Source organism: Lissotriton vulgaris, chromosome 10 (genome assembly GCF_964263255.1).
Source record: "Lissotriton vulgaris chromosome 10, aLisVul1.2, whole genome shotgun sequence".
In the NCBI taxonomy this organism is placed as follows: domain Eukaryota; kingdom Metazoa; phylum Chordata; class Amphibia; order Caudata; family Salamandridae; genus Lissotriton; species Lissotriton vulgaris.
This window is the reverse complement of record NC_141698.1, coordinates 2,995,988-3,015,678: the sequence shown is the minus strand read 5'-3', so window position 1 is coordinate 3,015,678 and position 19,691 is coordinate 2,995,988. Positions and strand designations below refer to the sequence as shown.

At 49.9% G+C, this 19,691-nt stretch overlaps 1 protein-coding gene across 4 annotated transcripts in view; it reads right to left on the bottom strand.

Annotated features, from left to right (window-relative positions):
• Positions 1–19,691, bottom strand: part of KDM5C (lysine demethylase 5C) — a 466,536-nt gene that overhangs the window by 259,974 nt on the left and 186,871 nt on the right. For all 4 annotated transcript variants that reach the window (XM_086940146.1, XM_086940145.1, XM_086940147.1 and 1 more), the window contains 5 exons: positions 15,510–15,665; positions 14,246–14,427; positions 13,980–14,142; positions 13,270–13,389; positions 11,837–12,213 (listed from right to left, as the gene is read on the bottom strand). In XM_086940146.1, the coding sequence (XP_086796272.1) occupies positions 11,837–12,213; positions 13,270–13,389; positions 13,980–14,142; positions 14,246–14,427; positions 15,510–15,665 (998 nt within the window). The remainder of the gene's footprint in view (positions 1–11,836; positions 12,214–13,269; positions 13,390–13,979; positions 14,143–14,245; positions 14,428–15,509; positions 15,666–19,691) is intronic.

Sequence of the window (19,691 nt, the reverse complement as noted above, 5' to 3'; positions counted from 1 at the left end):
GATAGCAGGAACCCTAAAAAGTGACAGGTGTTGCCTGTTCTGAAGGTATGCTGCCATAGCAGACAGGTGAATGCGGATGGAAGAGTACGCCAAATTGCATTGATACAGGTGGAACAGGTAACAAATGATGTTTTGAATGGAAGCATCCAGCGGATCAATATTGTGGTTAACACAGTAAATGACGAACCTCTTCCATTTAGCCGCATAACAAGCTCTAGTAGTGGGCTTCCTTGCCTCCCGAATGATGTTCATGCAATCGGGAGGAAGATTGAGGTAGCCAAACTCTAGGACTTCAGGAGCCAGATCGCCAGGTTGAGCTGCTGCGGATCTGGGTGCTGAATGTCGCCATGGCTCTGCGTCAGAAGGCTGGGAGTGAGATGAAGCCTTTGATGCGGTACCACGGACAGTTCTAGAAACGTGGTGTACCATGGTTGGCGAGCCCACGTCGGAGCAACCAGGATGAGAGTCATCGAGTGCTGCCTGAGCTTGCGTGCCACCAGCGGTATCAGAGGTGCTGGGGGAAAAGCGTACGCAAATCTGCCTGACCAGTTCATCCACATCGCATTGCCCTGTGATTGCGGGTGTGGGAATCTGGCGGCGAAGCTTCGGCATTTTGCGTTCTCCTTTGTGGCGAATAGGTCTATCTCTGGATGACCCCACCTTTGGAAGTACGGTTGGAGTACTGATGGATGCATCTCCCACTCGTGCATTTGATGGCTGTGCCTGCTGAGCAGGTCCGCCATCTGGTTGTCCTTGCCCGGGAGATGCTCCGCCATGAGGAAGATGTTCCTCTGAATGGCCCACTTCCACATGCTCTGAGCCAGATGAGACAGCTGCGGAGAGTGAGTGCCTCCCTGCTTCTGAATGTAGTACATGGCTGTCATGTTGTCCGTCCGGATCAACACGACCTTGTTGCACAGCTGTACTTTGAACGCCTTTAAGGCCATGAAGATTGCCATCAGTTCCAACACATTGATGTGCATCTTCCTTTGCTGTAGTGTCCATAGTCCCTGCACTGTGTGGTGGAGTACATGCGCTCCCCATCCCTGGAGAGAAGCGTCCGTTGTCAGGATAATCTGCGGCACAGGCTCTTGGAATGGTCGGCCCTTGCAAAGGTTTTGTGGATTCCACCAATGCAGAGAGTTGTATGCCCGACCGCTCACCAACACTAGGTCTGTCAGTTGCCCATGAGCCTGAGTCCACTGACGTGCCAGGCACTCCTGAAGCGGACGCATATGTAGCCTCGCGTGCGGGACAATGGAGATGCAGGAGGCCATCATGCCTATCAACTGCATGAACACCTTCGCCGGAAGCGAGTGTTGGGGTCTGAATCGTTGGATCAGCGTTTGGATACTGGCGATTCTCACTGAGTTTGGCTGCGCAGTGGCTGCCAGAGTGTTTATTGTCGCGCCCAGATACTGTCGTACATGGGCGGGCTGGAGATGGGATTTCGGGTAGTTCAGAGAGAATCCCAGATCGTGCAGGAGATGAATGGTGCGGGACACGTGGTCGGCGCACTGTTGTTCTGTTTTTGCTTGAATGAGCCAGTCGTCCAGGTAAGGGTAGAGGTGGACGTTCTGGCGTTGCAGATGCGCCGCCACAGTCGCCAGGCACTTTGTAAAGACTCGTGGCGCTGTGGTGACCCCGAACGGCAGAACCCTGAACTGGTAGTGCTGGTTTTGGATCGTGAATCCGAGATACTTCCTGTGTGAAGGATGCAGGGGGATATGAAAGTATGCGTCTTTTAGATCCAACGTAGCCAGGAAGTCCCCCTGTTGAAGCAGAGGGAGCACCTGCTGCAACGTGAGCATATGGAAATGCTCCGAGAGAATGTACCAGTTGAGGGGCCTGAGGTCCAGGATGGGCCGCAGGGAACCATCCTTTTTGGGGATTAGGAAGTACAGAGAGTAAACACCTGTACCCCTTTCCTGCAGCGGGACGAGCTCTATTGCGCCTTTTTGCAGCATGACCTGAACCTCCTGCTGCAACAAGAGCAAGTGCTCGCCGGACATAGGACGGCTTCTTGGAGGTATGTTTGGTGGAGTGGAGGTAAGTTCCAGACAGTAACCGTACTGGATAAGAGACTTGACCCACCTGTCCGTGGTAATGGATTTCCACATGGGCAGGAACTGCTGGAGTCTCCCCCCGACCAGTGTTGTGTGGTCGGGGGGCAGTGACAAGGCGTCACTGCTTGTTGGCGGCGGTGGACCTGGAGCTGTTGTTTCCACGTCCCCTGCCTTTGATGTTGTTGCCTCTGTATCCACCTCTACCCTTGTTGGTGTATGAGGTTTGGGTATTGCCCTTGTAGTATTGAGTGGATTGCGATGCCTGACCCCTTGAGGTGCCTCTGGTATTGAAGCGGCGAAAGGAGCCACCCCGAAACTGCTGAGATTGAAGGGCCCCCATCGATTTAGCAGTGTCAGTGTCTTTTTTCATTTTTTCAAGCGTCGCATCCACCTCAGGGCCAAACAAATGATCAGGATTAACCGTTTGGTTCAGGATGGTCGTTTGTATATCTGGTTTAAAACCTGAAATCCTAAGCCAAGCATGCCTCCTGAGCAACACACTAGTGTTGATTGCCCTGGAAGCTGTATCAGCCACATCTAGCGCACACTTTATGGAAGCGTTTGAGATGAGCTTCCCCTCTTGAATTATCATCTCCCCTGCTTCCTTGTACTGGTCAGGCAAGTGTTGCAGTAGTGTCTCTAGGGTGTCATAATGAGCCCTATCGTAACGTGCGAGTAAGGCCTGAGTGTTTGAAATGCGCCAAATGTTAGCTGCCTGTGCAGCGATCCGCTTTCCTGAGGCCTCAAATATTTTCGACTCTTTGTCTGGGGAGGAGCGTCACCAGTTGTCTGGGAGTTCGCCCTCTTCCGAGCGTTGGAAACGACCAAAGAGTCCAGTGGCAAGTGTCCCTTGATATATGTTGGATCCGAGGGCGCTGCCTTATATTTTTTATCAATGCGTGGATTGATAACACGTGCCCGAGTGGGCTCCTTGAATACCTCCTGTGCATGCTTGAGCACCCCCTTGAGCATTGGCAAGGTTTTAATTGACTTTTCGGCCACAGAGAAAGTGTCGAACAGAAAGTCTACATCCACAGGATCTGAGTGCAGCTGGACATCGTGGTTAGCTGCAGCTCTTTCGATCAGCGCGTTGAAGGCAGCAGAGTCCTCCGTTGGCGAAGTTTTTGGTGCAAAGAAATGCGGTTCCAGACTTGATTGCGGGTCCTCGGGGTCGCCTCCGGCAGACCAAGGTTTATGTTCCTCCTCCGGATCCGAGTACGCCGGATAGTTGTACTCGACCTCTTCCTCGTCGTCATCCCCCGCGGTAGAGCGATTTGGGGATCGTGGCAGGTCACTCGGTGATGCCGGCGCCGGAGGCGCTGCAGTACCCGCAGAGTCCTTTTTATTTTTTAGAGGAATACGAAAGTGTTCCAGCACCGGCTCCGTGGTGATTTTTCTTTTGAGGAGGGACAGTTTTCCAGTATTGGCGTCGATGATAACTTCACGACGTTCTTCCTCCGCGAGTGGTTGGAGCCGAGGCTTAGCCACCACCAGAGACGCTTTGGGCGTCGACACCTCCTTCAAGGGAACCCCGACCACCTGCTTCGGGGCGAAGGCCTTCGGCGCCGACTTCGGCAGTAGGGTGAAGTGGATAGGCGTGTGCGCCTTGGACGGCTTCAGCGCGGGCTTCGACACCCCAGCCTCTGGGCCTGTAAGCTCCGCGGCCTTTCGAATCCGGTGCAGGGACTCCTGGACCTTCTTTGTGAGGGCTGGAGAGGGAGCGACCGTTTCGCCAGATTTCCCCGATTTGGGGTTGTGTCGGCGAGAGGCAGAGTCTTCGGAGTCGACACAGTACCCTCCTTGGCTCCGGCGGCCGGGGAAGCCTGAGTCTTGGGTTCACCTTGACGCTTCTTCGAAGCCTTCTTTGGGTCGTCGACCGCGACCACCTTCGGCGCCGATGCAGCCGCGTCGGCCGGCTTTGCTTTCTGCCCCGACCCAGATGACTTCGGGTCGGCCATATTGGCTGGGCCGCCCATGTCGGCCATTTTGGATTTCTTTGGTTTTGACGCCTCCAAAGCCTTCTGTACGGCTTTCACTTTCGAAGCCGTAGCTGTTGAACCCGATGGCTTCACTTTCGGTTTTGAAAAAGTGAGCGGCACCTCTAAAATGTCCGTGGCCGGGCTCGTAGGCGGGGCTGCTGGACTTAGAACAGGATCTTGGGTAAGGCCCGAAGGCGATCCCTCGACCTGGGCCGTAGGAAGGGGGTCAACCCCTGAGTCAGTCCGGGGGTGCTCGTCCTCAGAGCTGTCCCCCACGGTGGCAAAGGCCGTATCGTCGTCCCCTACCTCGTCGTCGGCTTCGCCAAACTCCTCGTCCCCTGCGTCGTAGGCCTCCCCCTCGGACGCAGGGCTAGAGTCCGAAACCTGCTGGACATCGTCGTCTCCGACGTCTTCCTCGAAGATGTTGTCCGGCGGGGGCGCAGACAGTTTGGCCTCGAGTCTCTCAGCCCGACGAATCTTGAGGGTCTTCTTGCACCGGAACTTCGAGCAGGCCATACACCTGGCCTCGTTGTGGTCCGGCGACAGACAGGTGTTGCACACTGGGTGCACGTCGAGGTGCGAGTACTTCGCGTTGCAGACCGGGCACCGTTTAAACGGAGTCCGTTCCATGGCCTGAGCGTCGTGTGGGCCCGTCCGCGCCGAGAGCACGCGGAAGGGCAGCAAAAGTTCGGAGCTGGAGAAACAGTAAACCCGAACGAGAACTATACTGGCGCCAAGCCTAAAGACCTTTTGGTCTCGAGTTAAATGAGTTAAACAACTATCGGTTCCGACAGAGGGAACCGACGCACATCCGAACCCAATGGCGGAAAAAAACAATCTGGGGATGGAGGCGATGCCCATGCGCACTGTAGTCCAGGGGAGGAGCCACCTATCTCGTGATACTTCAAAGACTCTTCCAGGACAACAATGTGCAATCATCCGGACCCAACACTAGGCGGCGATCTATGCACAGATATGAATTCAGCAGCCCACATGCCTCGAACATAATGTTCTGTGTTGATGCATCCGGCGGGTTTATGTCATGGTTGGAACAGTAAATGACAAAACGTTTCGATTTGGCAGCATAGCAGGCCCTAGGGGTAGGCCGTCTTGCCTCCTTGATGATGTCCATACAATCAGGAGGCAGATTCAGATACCCAAATTCTATGACTTCAGGATCCATATCGCAAGGTTTAACTGTTGCGGATCTGGGTGCTGAACTTCGTCATGGCTCTGGGTGAGAAGACTGGGCGTAAGACGCAGTCTTTGATGAGGTACCACAGAAAGTTCTAGGAGCGTGGTGTACCATGCCTGCCTCGCCCACGTTGGAGCAACCAGGATGAGAGTCATCGAGTGCTGTTTGATTTTCCGTGCCACCAGAGGTATGAGCGGGGCCGGCGGAAAAGCATACGCAAATCTGCCTGACCAGTTCATCCATATCGCATTGCCCTGAGACCGCGGGTGTGGGAACCTGGCGGCGAAGTTTAAGCATTTTGCGTTCTCGTTTGTGGCGAACAGGTCGATGTCTGGATGTCCCCACTGCTGGAAGTACGGTTGCAGCACCGAGGGATAAATCTCCCACTCGTGCACCTGATGGCTGTGCCTGCTGAGCAGATCCGCCATCTGGTTGTCCTGGCCCAAGAGGTGCTCCGCCATGAGGAAAATGTTCCTCTGAATGGCCCACTTCCACATGCTCTGAGCCAAGTGTGACAACTGTGGAGAGTGAGTACCTCCCTGCTTCTGAATGTAATACATGGCCGTCATGTTGTCCGTCAGGATCAACACGACCTTGTTGCACAGATGTATCTTGAAAGCCTTCATTGCCATGAAGATTGCCATCAATTCCAGCAGATTGATGTGCATCTTCTTCTGTTGATCCGACCATAGTCCCTGCACTGTATAATGAAGGAGATGCGCCCCCCACCCCAGGAGGGATGCGTCCGTCGTGAGCACTATTTGTGGTACAGGCTCTTGGAACGGTCGTCCCTTGCAAAGGTTGCGTGGATTCCACCAATGCAGAGAGTTGTACGCACGACCGGTCACCAACACCAGGTCTTTCAATTGTCCTTGAGCCTGATTCCACTGTCGTGCTAAACACTCTTGGAGCGGACGCATGTGCAGTCTCGCGTGCGGGACTATGAAGATGCAGGAGGCCATCATGCCTATCAACTGCAGAAACTCGCGCCTGTAGCAAGTGTTGTGGCCTGAATTTGCGAATCAGCAGTTGCATGCTATCGATTCGCACTGAGTTTGGCTGGGCTGTAGCCGTCACAGTGTCCAACGTCGCTCCCAAGTACTGCTGTACTTGAGCGGGTTGAAGATGCGACTTGGGATAGTTCAGAGAAAATCCCAAACTGTGCAGAAGATAAATCGTGCGGGACACGTGGCTGACGCACTGCTGGGCCGACTTTGCTTGCACAAGCCAGTCGTCCAGGTAAGGGTAGACAACAATGTGTAGTCTCCGAAGGTGCGCCGCCACTGTCGCCAAGCACTTGAACGCTCTGGGAGCAGTGGTCACTCCAAAGGGTAGCACCTTGAACTGATAATGCTTGTTCTGTATAGTGAACCTGAGCTATTTCCTGTGTGCCTGATGTATGGGTATATGGAAATAAGCATCCTTCAGATCCAGAGTTGCCAGGAAATCCCCCTGACTGAGCAGTGGCAGGACCTGCTGCAGAGTCAGCATGTGGAAATGTTCTGAAAGGATGTATAGGTTCAAGGGCCTCAGATCCAGAATGGGTCTGAGAGACCCGTCCTTCTTTGGGACTAAGAAATAGAGAGAGCACACCGTTCCGTGCTCCTCTAGAGGCACTAGTTCTATGGTCCCTTTTTGCAGCATGCTGGCCACTTCTTGCTGTAATAAATGTAAGTGCTCTGCGGACATAGGATGGTGTCTTGGTGGTATGTTGGGAGGAGTGGATGTCCGTTCTAAACAATACCCGTACTGGATAAGTTGCCTCACCCACCGGTCTGTGGTAATGCCTTCCCAGACTGGCAGGAGCTGCTGGAGTCGTCCCCCGACCGGTGTTACATGGTCCGGGGGCAGTGACAAGACGTCACTGTTTGGTATTTGCTGAGGACCTGGTGTTATTATTTCCACGTCCTCTGCCTTTGGTACCTCACATCAACAAAACCACCATGGGAGGAAGATCCTTCTCCTACCTGGCTGCCAAAACATGGAACTCACTTCCCATTCACCTTCGCCTCACTCAGAACCACCTAGCATTCAGAAAGCAACTTAAAACGTGGATATTCGACCAGTAATTCCCCACCCCTCTTCAAGCGCCTTGAGACCCTCTGGGTATGTAGCGCGCTATATAAATTCATTGACTTGACTTGACTATTGTGTTTGCTGAGATGTTTTCCCTCTTGACGGCCCTCTACTACCTGAGCGACTAAAAGAACCCCCTCTGAACTGTTGAGACTGCAAGGCTCCCATAGACTTTGCCGTCTCGGTGTCTTTCTTGATCTTTTCAAGAATCGTGTCAACGTCAGGCCCAAACAAGAAATCTGGGTTAACGGGGTGATTGAGCAAACTTGTTTGTATTTCTAGCTTAAATCCTGAAATTCGTAACTATGCCTGCCTCCTTAGCATTACACTAGTGTTAATGGCCCTGGCTGCAGTGTCTGCTGAATCTAGGGCACACTTGATAGAAGCGTTTGATATCAGTTTCCCTTCCTGAATAAACATTTCCGCCCCCTCTCTAAATGCATCAGGCAAGTTTTGAAACAATTGCTCTAGTGTATCATAGTGAGCCCTATCGTATCTAGCCAGTGGAGCTTGTGTATTGGCTATTCTCCAAATATTCGCCGCCTGTGCAGCAACCCGCTTCCCAGAGGCTTCTAATACTTTAGATTCTTTGTCTGGGGGAGGTGCATCATCACTTGTTTGTGAGTTCGCCCCTCTTCCGGGCATTGGAGACCACTAAAGAGTCCAATGGCAATTGACCTCTTATATACGTAGGGTCCACAGGAGCAGGCCTGTATTTCTTTTCAATACGTGGGTTCACCACCCTTGCTCTGGTTGTGTCCTTGAAAATGTCATTGGCGTGCTTAAGGACACCCTTCAGCATCCGCAGCGTCTTCACTGATCTGTCCGACGTAGAGAAGGTATCAAACAGAAAGTCCTCCTCAACCGGGTCTGCATGCATGACCACATCGTGGTTCAACGCTGCCCTTTCAATTAGCGGTACCGCTTTTGGCCGCCATAAGTGTGGCAGGGTATGCTCAGACGTGAGTCCCTTGCTCACTTTGCCACTGGATTCAAGCAAGCTGGGCTGAAGACGGCTGGAATGCCAGAAACCGGTCCTCGGAAGCTCGTTTCCGGTCCAGGGAAGGCATGGCTTGGCAGTTCGGGCTGGACTGTTCCCATGAGGCACAGGGTCAGAGTGATTTGCATATAGCCATGTCTGAACTGGGGTGGCAGAGTGGGCTAAAGAACGGTGATGGATCAAACCCAGATCTTTTGACTGGGTGTGAGTGTTTGATTGGTTCAGATGCTTCGTCCATCACCACCCCTTTTTGTACCGCCCTTTCAATTAGAGCGTTGAACGCCGCGGTATCCTCTGCGGGGGCTGTCTTTACTTGGGAAGACTGGGTGTCCGCCGTGCCTTGATCGTCGAGCACATCCTGCGAGTCATCCTTATTAGATTGATCGGGATAGTTGAATTGCTAGTCATTCTGGCCATCCCCCCCACCATCCTCAGTGCGTGTGGGGGAATGTGTAAATGCTTGTCCATAGGGCCCTATGGACTCGAAAAGAACTGTCGAGGAAGCAGAGTCTCTTTTCCTTTGAAGTGGAATTTGATAGGATTCCATTGGCTTTTCCGGCAAGATCTTCCGTTTGAAAAGGGTGAGTCTTCCGGTAGCAGAGTCAATGTACAACTTCTTTGAGCTTTCAGAAGAAGGTGGAGTGGAACCGACTCCTTCAGGAGTGGCGGTCGTTCCCTTAAGTTTGGACATCATGTTACCAGTGTCGGTGCCCTGTGCCGGCTTAGACGATTTAGGTCTTGCAGTCGGAGGTAGTCCAAAAACTATAGGTGGAGGCCCCGATGGCTGTTTGACTTTTTTCACGGCCATCGCCAACCTCGAGCCAGGTGTTGCGCTGGGATTCCCAGAATGGCCGCGGCTCTATGCGTCACGTTCCAACGCGGCCATTTTGTGCTGGTCTTCGAGAACCTTCACCAGCATCAACTTGTATGCATTCGGACTGAGGGGCGGCTGCGACTCAAGTCCGTCTTCAGTGTCCACGGCCCCGAGGACAGCCTTAGATGAAGTCGCTCCGTCTCTTTGGGCCTTTGGCACCTTCTTGGATGCACCGATCTTCGGGTTGGCACCCTTTTGTGACCCCGAAGGGGCAATGACACTCCGAGCCTTCTTTGGATCCGATGGAACGAGGCTTTGCGAAACGAATACTGGTTTGACCAGTTTCGGTTTCGATTTGTCTTTAGTCAGTTTTGGTTTTCGAAGGCGCACCCACCGAAGGCTCTGAAATATTCTTAGCCGGGCCAAGTTGCGGGGCTGTAGAATGAGTATAAAGATCTTGGTTAAGGCCTTCCGGCGATGCTTCGACCTGAGCCTTTGACAAGACAGTGTCACTTTCGACCCCCGAAGTTTCGGTTGGGTCTTGCTCATCGCTGGAGCCGCCCTCTGCGGCTCCAAAGGCCATACAGTCGTCTCTTAACTCGACAGCTTCATCTTCTTCGAGGTTCTCATCGTCTACCTCTTCTCTGTAGTAAGATTCTTGACAGGAGGCCGGGTGGGAGAAGTGCTCCGGTTCCTCCTCTTGGACGCCCTCGTCGTCCCCAGTCTCGAAGGTATCCTCCACATCCAACGCTCTCCGCGCCGGTAGTCTCGCCTCACGTCGAAGAGCGAGCGCCTCTTCCGACCTGAATTTCGAACAGGCCAAGCAACTCTCCTCGTCGTGGTCTGGAGACAGACATCTGTTGCACACAGGGTGCACGTCTGAGAGAGGGTACTTCGCATTACAGACCGGGCAACGTTTAAACGGGGCCTGGAATTCCATCGTCGATGTCAATCTTCGATCGGGCCTAAAAAGCTGGGAGCACACGTGCTCAAGTATCCGGGAAACCAGATAAGGTAACTCCGAACCGAACGAAGAATAATACCGACGCTTAAAGAGGCCTTTTGTGCCTGAAGAAAACAAGTTTTTCCTTAGGGTCCGAACGAGAGTCACGGAACACATCCGAACCCAATGGTGGAAAAAAACAATCTGAGGATGGAGATGATGCCCATGCGCACTGTAGTCCAGGGGAGGAGCCACCTATCTCATGATACTTCAAAGACTCTTCCAGGACAACAAGGTGCAATCATCCGGACCCAACACTAGGCGGCGAACTATGCACAAGATATGAATTTAGTGGCCCACATGCCTCTAACATAACACTTAGTTGCTGTTTCCAAAGCCGAAATCCTCTTAATGTCTTCTTTGCCAATATGGGTGTGCACTTTCTGCTGCAAAAGGGATATGTGGCCCTCTGTCCGCCACTCTGATGGAGGTGGAAGGTGCGCGAGAGTAGAAAGGAGGCGGCAAACCCCAATTGAAAAAGGCCTGGTTTTATGATTGTGGTTGCTGAAGGGTCAGGGGACTGAGCTGCACACTGTCCCTGTTACTCCAAATGTCTTTGTAAGTCAAGGCCCCACTCAGGTCTCCAGTCAGTGGCTTTGTTCGTCAACTCTTTACTGAATATCATCTTCAGAGCATGAGCTGGCAGAGGGGGTAGCGCTCGATTGGGCGTAAAGCAGAGACGTGGAGATGCCTCTTATGAGGTTTCCTAGGACGCTTCCTCAAGGACTATTCCTTGCTCCTTGGGAGTTTGGCTTCGAAGATTTGCTGGTCGAAAGTGAGCCAGAGCGGGACTGGGATCTCAAAGACAATCGGTCGGGAGATCTTGCACCAGGAAGAGCTTCACTTCCCGCTCAATGATGGCTTTTGCTTCCATGAGGACACAATTCGTATTTGGGCGTACCACCAAAGACTGCTGTTGTGATGGAACAAAACCTCCTAGTTTAAACCCTAAGATTTTTCAAGGACAACAAATGATCAAAAACTTAGAAAAAAAGTCACACGTGTGGAAATGTTCAGAGGAGAAAAAAGGAACAGACATCAGTGTGCCAGGGTGGTGCTTTCTTTGGCTTTATGTTGCAATATCCGGGGTGGATCTCAACGTCAAATTTGTCTGGTCCCTGAAGGCGATTCATGAGGTGAGGAATATGCAAGTAGAAGTATCCATTGGAATTCGGGGTAATGCGCATGGAGGGCTATCCTTTGACCACAAAGCCACTACTACTGCAAACCGCTGTTTTGTTGGGCTGGCTCTGATGGCAAAGCTGACACCAAGTCACTCACAATGAAGAGTAAAACCCTCCTCCCACCCAAGTTCAATGAGCGTCAAGGTCCTCCGTCAAACTCCTGTCTGCCACTAGACATTTTGATCCCTCACAGAGCACATCTGAGCTCACTTGAACATATGCCAGATGACAAGCCATTTGAGGGTACGGTGTAACAATTTAAATAGAGCTCAATATCGAAGCAGATCAGAACCATGAATGACTCGGGCTTGGGTATCGGTATGAGGGAACCTAGAGATCCAAGCAGAAGTAACGAGTCTCTATATCATCCTGAAGGGCAGTCCATGTGCTAAAAGAAGCCAGATCACAGAGGAGGGGTCCTTTACCTCAAGTACGGTTTTCAAAAAGGGCACCAACAACCCATGGGTCATCCCCTGATGTAGTGAATGTAAACCCAAACTCTGAATGTGCATCCCGTACCTCAGGTATTGCCTGCTAGGCAGGCATTTGCACAGCTCCTCCATGTGGTGAAGACACACGAGCCCCTCAGAGCAGTCATAGCAGGCCAAGGCAGAGAGAAAACAGGTGGTCTTGCAGTGATCGCACTGTCGCTCATCATCAGGAAGCAGCTCAAAGGCCTCGCGCTCAGCTTCAGTCACCCCTTTGTCCAGCAGGGCCTTACGTAGACGTCGCTCTTCCTGCACCATGATGAACATCTCCTTGTGCACTGCTGCAGCAAGGTTCAGGTCCAGTTTGTCAGGACATGCCGCCATCTTGCACACTAGCTCCTCATGGGAGAAAACACAGTATCGGCGAAGCCGTCTGTAGTGTTCAATGCAGCGACGCCCAGCAGGCAGCTATGGGAGAAAAAAAAATAGTATTAAAAATTAACAAGGGCTCGGACTCCATTTCGTAGTATAGCACCATAGATAATTTGTTGAGTCTTGGTATTTTGATTGACAAATCGAAAGCAAAATAGACTCATTTATACATCTGCAGCTTTTGACCAAGTACACAAAGTTACTCTGCTCTAAATTAGAGGTTAGGAATATTCCGCAGCATTAACTTTGGTCAATACAACCTGGGCAAGGGTGAAAATAGGAGCCAATGAATACTTGTCAGCTAAGATCTAAACCAACTTAGTTTGAAAGCACTCCCGTTCAATCAGAATATAGCAGGCTCGAGTCGTCAGCTGGACACAGCTGAGTCCCACCCGCCTGTACTTGGCCAGGTCGCTGTTTTATGAGAATGGCAGTGTGCAATTAAATCAAACAGGGTGGGGTGACAAGCTCCTAAACGCCCTATCCATTTAGTGTGATGAGCAGGACAGGCATATAAATTATATAAAACAAAAGCTGTGATCATCCATAGGCGAATGGCTAAAATACTTAGTGCACATTAAAAACACTAAATTATGCATATATTTAGGAGAACGGTTTGAAGGAGGATGTGGTTGGAAAACAACCAAACATTAAAATCGACGGCATTTTCCAGCACTATGCTAAAATCTAATAAAAGCCCTCCACTTCTCCGAATAGTAGGAACTACTAAAGCTAAATGATCTTCTAAATTGGCAACAGTGCAGAAACTTACCCTGGGAAATTCAATGCTTACAGTTGTTTAAAGTCCCAATGAATTCCTCATAATCACAAATAAAGGTGGGAATTCAGCCTCAGATCAACAAATCGCAATGAAAGCAACCTTCTGAAATATTGCTACAAACTTAATGGAGCTGAAGCCACACTTTAAAGGCATATATCGGGACAGTAATGGCCCCGGTTCATGGCATACACACTGACCAGTGGCGGATATATTTAGACTCTCGATGGAAGCACTTTCTGCCCAAGATCTGGACACCCGTCCAGAAGCCCTGCTACACTCAGTGCTATTATTTAACCTTGATAAATACTCACCCAATCTGCAGTGCAGAAGTTGACGGCCTCTGCAAAGTTGTAACCTTGGTTGAAGCCGCTGTGATAGGCCCGGGGAAAAGTGATCACAAACTCACCCGCACACTGATTAGTTCGGACAACCTGTTAAGGAAAAGGTTATTAGGACCAACACAGTGAAATACAATTATTTATATAGCGTGAACCAGACCCATGCGGGTATCAGAGCACTTTACAACAAATACAGGAAAATGGGGAAATAGACAAGAGGTGAAAGGGACCAGCACAGATTAATATAAATGTCAGAGGGGCGGCCAAAGGGATAAAAGACAATAACAGTGGGGGATAGACTTGGAGAGGGAGCTGAAACCAGGTATGAGCAACTGGCTGGCTCCAGCTTCAGTGCAAAGGAGGCCCACACTTGGCACCAGGGCAAGTGGGAGCAGGCCAGCCCAAGTTAATTGGGAAGGAAGGACCCAGCAGTTTGGATAAGATGTGGGTATCGTGTAGATGGCAAGCATTGGCAAACAGTAGACGGTTGGTGAAGGGGAAGCAACTTCGAAGACTAGGAAAAGGAACATGGGAGAACTAACTGGTAGCCTTGAGCACACTAGGAATGGAAGAGGAGGGTACAGTACAAATGGCAGATGGGAGGGACTGGAGCATGGCTGAGGACTAAGCATAGGAAGGTGACAAAACTTGAGGGGAGTGGAGGCAATGAAGGGAGCACTTACTGGCACTCCGTGAGCCATGAGGGTGTTGGGATTCATCAGGGTGACAAGCTGGTGCAGCAAGTCAGGCTGGCTCTCAAAGAGCTCTGGGGTCAGAGTCTTCATAACATCTTCCAGGTGTTCGGCAGCCGATGAGGGCACCCCATACCAGGTCTTCGGCTCGCCCCTGAAATGACAGTGAGTGGCAGCGTGAATGAATGCTTCCTGTGGGCAGTGTCTTCTGATGTGTGTTTGTGGGGGGAGAGCAGTGGTCTCAGCATTGTACTCACCAGTGCAAATAGTTGATGGAGTAGCTCCAGTGGTCCTCAATGTGCCAGCAGAAGGCAGAGAAGACCATGCCCACGTACAGCCAGGGCACCTTCATGCCGGAGATGTCCGCATTGATGTGGCACAGCACAGACTGCTCCAGCACCGGCATAACGTTCAGATTCCAGCCACTGAGGGCATAAGCCTGCAAGACCACAATAGGTAGTAAAATAAAACATACAAGAAAAAACTTCCAAAAAGGTAAAAGGCCTTAAATAAAATACACACAATTGTACAATTATATATTCAATTATACAATTTTATTTAATTATACTGCCATTTACTTGTCGGGTCTGTAAAAGGATACTATTTGTACAAGTAAAATGAGCCAGCTTTGTCAGTGAGGTGCCCTTCTCGGTCACGGAGGGGTCTTACCGCTAAATGCCCCACAGCCTGAGCAGGACTTAGGAATGTGTCCAGACTTGTGGAGAGAGATACTTTTGGTTTGGAGTCTTCGAAAAGAACTTCCTGGGGTGTGTCTGCTATAGTGGCAATGAAACTCAGAGCTCCGCCAGCCAATAACAAACCAGCAGAATGTGCCTTCGTTCTCCATCTGGGTGTGAAGGAGGTGGACGGGCTACACTTAGTCTTGCAGCAGTTTTCAGTGCTAGTGTCCATACACACCGCTGTGGCAACATGGACTACCAAAGGGTCAAGCAAGTGAATCTACGAAAGATGTTTCACTGGAGAACATCAGGTCCTGTAAAAGATCCATCCAGCCGCTGGCAGTACAGGTAACACCCCCCACTGAGGCATCCTTCAGCAGCACAGGTAACATCCCCACAGGAACTCGTGGTTAACAAGTCTATAACTGATGCCTAAAGACAATGGGACCAGCCACTGGCCCACAGTAAGCTGTACAACATATGACCGTGTAATGCGCTTTTGATGACAAAATAGAAGGTCCTGCAATTATGGATGGGACCCTGTGGGGTTAGGGTGGTGGTTATTGGTGTCAGTTCCTTATCCTAAGGTATATGACACAATCTGCCCTTGAAGAGAAACTTTATTGGGAATGGTTGGGAGTCAGTGTGTGGGGAGGGGCTCCGCTGTTCACATGGCGTTCGGACATTCCTTAGAGATATCTTCATTCTGAGTGCTTCCATGACGAAGGGCATTTAGGGGTTGCCTGCCCGGCACTTCCTTCTAGTATTTCTGTTCTCACTCAAAACTACGGTAGACTGGACGGAATGCCCTACGCTCTGAAAGAGGCTAAGTTATACTCACGTCCTCTTCAGGCGACAACTTGCCCTTGCCCAGCATAGGGAATCCACTTCCAAAATCCTTTGAATGAATGTCGGCTCCATATTCCACCGTCACGTCCTCTTCAATGCTATTCACCAATCGCCAAAACTCCTTCTCGACCAAATCAGGTGGCACCAGCTGCAGAGATAGACGGATAAGGGGTGTAAACATGGAGACTGCAGAGTAAAGAATGGGCACAGCTGCTGAGCACAAAGGTAAAAGTTCATAGTGAGTACAAGCAGCAGAGTAGGAACTGGGTGGGGTTTCAATACACAAGTTATTTATCTGTAAATCCAGTTCTCTACGCACTGGTATCTTTGAAGTTCATATGCTTCGCTACTCCCCATCGCGAGGCTGGGAATGCTTGGAAGCCAGTGTTAAAATATCAGCAAATGTGTGGGTTGCTCTCTACTCAATACTGATGAGTCAGGGTACAAAACATCTAACAATGGCCCACCTCAAATGACCTAAACTCTGGCCACCGAGGAACAGTTCTCAGAGGCTCAACTACCGTCAAAGACAACTGCTTTGATTTTCAGAGCCCCTCAAGAGTACATTTGTGGTGAGTCATGAAGGAGAAAGAACCTTAAATTGGTAAAGGGGCCCTGCTAACTCAAAACTCAGAAAATTGCTTTAACTGTGTGATTAAGATCTACTGAAGCCATAAACCCCCCCCACCCACAGCAGTGTAACACGGCCTGCAGCGGCGCTGCTTTCAACACTTGCTTCCTTAGGTATTTGCCATGTTTTTTGAGCTCCAGAACAGATGCTCACCTTTAGAATATCCCTTTTCGAAAGACAGGATCTGGAGTACAGCAGTGCGCCAGCACACCAATAGGAGGCGCCATGTGAAACCACAGCGACTCTGCACCGCCGCAGAACTTGGATCAGAGGAGCATTTAGGCGACACTCATTTTCAAAAGTTTCTCCTTCTGCACCCTCAGACACAGAGCACTCCAACTATTGCAGCGGAGAGCATACAAATATCCAATCTGGAACTTTATCATACTGGGCACGAGTGAACTCCCAAAGACCGGGGAGGAGTCTACAGCTAGCTAGCATATCCACCAGAAAGAATGTTAATAAAGTTAAGTAACTTGTTCTTCTGCTGGATACATCTAACTGAGGATTGCACAGCGGCACATCTCAAAGGTGGAAACTCTAAGGAGCATACTCTGATTAGGAAGCCTTGCAGGATTGGGAGAGCAAAACACCTCCTGTCTGACGCGCCTGAAGGCAGTGTTTTGTGAACTTGTGCACCGATACCCAAGTGGCAGCCTGGCATAATCCAGGACTGGCAACGGCCAATGCCATAGGGCAGGCCTTCACACTGGTGGAATGAAATGAAACCCACAGAGAGGATGGCTCCCTGGCCGGCACATATGTTCTGACCGGGTTTTTGTTCCCCTTTTTGAGTGAAGGTGACTTTAGCCTGCTATCATTCTAATAGGAGGATTAGAGCCTCAGACCTGGCCTATTTACAAGGTGTTTGATATAATTCCCTATTCTTTTCTCTATTCTAGGGATTATAAGCTTATGTTAAGGGATAGATTCCTTAGTATTAATCTGTCCTTTTGTAAGGTTGCTAGTATATTTCTGATAGAGTTATTCATCTTTATGCTCATTTCGGGCCTTGTAGGCCTCAAACGAGAGAGACTCCATCTTTCTTTCTACCTCAGCTGCTTGAGATACTTTTAGGTCAAATGTAATGTTTTAGTTATAAGGTGTTGTTCGCTTGGAGAGAACCGGCGAAGGCTGGTCCTTTATCGAAAGACTTTTTCTTCGTGTCGAAGACATAATCAGTCCGGCCGGCTGAGAACGTGTCCTTGGCACGGGGTGGTACAAGAATTTGGTGGGCGGCAGGTTACTGGCCGGAAATTTCCATGCATGAACAAGGTTCTATATTAGCGAAAGTACAGAGAGGAGCTGAGTTCATTCAGTCAGTTAGTAGACGGCAGCTAGTCGTTAGCATTATTGCAGTTAATCAATTTAAAGCAGACAGTCGCCATTTTGAAGTCCGAAAAAGACCGAAGGCGGATAATCTCAGAAAGATTGAAGTTACTTTAGTTGGAGCAGCTGGTGAGCTTTGATACTAAGATCAGAGCATGCAGAGTGAAGAAGCTAGCAGAGCGAGCGAATATTAGAGCGGCAGTAACTGATTTATAAGATCGAAGTCGGAAGGTGAAGATAGTCCGTGATCGAGAGGAGAGAGGAGTAGTGCAGAACGACTAGAGTGAGATAGACGAAACAGAGAACAGGAGAGAGGTTCCAGTGACTTGGAGGGGAGCAGAGGAGACCGAGCATAGCGGTGCAGACGTGTATCCGTGACTGCAGGGGTGATCCTAAAATGAGCCAAGGCACAGACGAGAAGGGAACCCAGAGGACAACTGAGTCCAGACTTCGTACTCATAAGGTGACGTCGACCCTTTTTTATTAGCATGCACACACATTCTAATTCTTTCCTTTGCTTATCAGGCTATATGTTATATTGCAGTATTATATTGTTGTTATAATTTGTTATTGCGTAATAAAGGGACCCCAGTTCTTAGTGAACCATTGTGTGATTGTTATTTACCTGACACAGTTAACCTTTCTTCTAGTCAGATGCTGTTATGTGGACGGATGCGTTTCCCGTCCGGGTAAGTGGTAACTGAGCAAGGGAGCAGGTAGCACTTGAATCAGAAAATAACCTTTGCATATCGTAATTCGGCCATTCTTGTGTGAAAGGATCAAACTGTATATGAGATATTCCCAGTAGTATATAATGAAACTTCCCAGAAGAGAGAGAGTTAAAAGTATTAATAGGACAGTGATCGTCGTTGTATAGCGGCGTTAGTGAGAGCACCAAGATAAGACGTTGTGTATACCCACAGGATTGTGGCTTGTGTGAGAGAGTGAGAGCACCGGGAGGACACAGTGCATATACCCACAGGATTGTCGCTTGTGTGAGCACTGATTGTGGTCAGTGTGTAATGGTAAACTGAACTCCACCTTCACTAGGAGTAGGAGGGTAGCCTAGTCTGGGCCTAAGTGGCCGCGAGACTATAAGGTATGAGTGTGGTGTAGAATATTGTTTTTAGTAATCCCTATGAATTTGGTGGTATTTTAGATGATCTAAGCTTGTATATTGCGAATTCCCCATCCCCAGGTAGGTACCCAGGTACCGTGGTAGGTAGGTCCTGAGGAGGGAGGTGGTTAAGTTTCGGCCGGGTTGGTGGTGTCTTGGTAAGCGGATTCTATCTGGTCCGAAAATCCGGTCGTTACATCTGGCGTCACGAACCGTTTACGTAAGCCTGTTAGCGCGGTGTTGTTTCTATCTTGTTGGTTTGCGCTTGGCACGTACGGAGTACATTTTGTATATTCTTTGTTTATAGTTGTACATATCTTTCTTTTGCACGATGTTTTTGAGAAGGTCAAAATCTACTTTTAAATTGCCTGTTGAAATTCCCGGCTGAGAATCAACGCCTTACGAGGCATTGGCCCGTGAGTGGGCCGATTCTACTGGTTTGAGTGAACATTGGAGTTCTTGTTTGGAACTGGCGGATCCGATAATGTGATTGCTTGTTTGCAGAAAGCGCCGGTTGTGAAGGGTGATGAGCTTCCTATTTTAGGACGCAGAGGTTGGATCGTTTTGTCTGCGTACAGGATTGTACATGAGAAATTTTTGAAATTACAGAAGCAATATGTAGAGATGGAAGAGATGTTTGTTGAAGTGCAAAATGCTCACACTCTTGAGATGTCAGAAAAAATTGCTTGCCGACAAACTCGAGACTTAGGACAATTGCTGAAAGAGCTGCTGTTCGTATTGCTAAATACAAATATAAGATTCGTCGTGGTCGGGTTTGCAAACGGAAAGTGCGTCTGGTCGTGGCAAAAGCCGGACTGGACTGGAATCCTGATGAGTGGGACGGTAATATCTGGGACTCTAATGATTGTGGCACCTCGGCTAAGGAGTCTGACAGACGCGAGTATTCTCGCACCGGACGTGACTGTAAATCTAATACTTTTGATTAACTTGATGTTTCCGGCGACCACTGTCGCTGTTCTTAATCTGATGACATTTCTCGATCTGACTGTCCCTCTAAATCTGTTGATCAAGCTCCTTCTGCAGCTCGTACTGAAATTTCTGCGCATCCGGTTTTTCAACGAAAATTACAGCAGGGT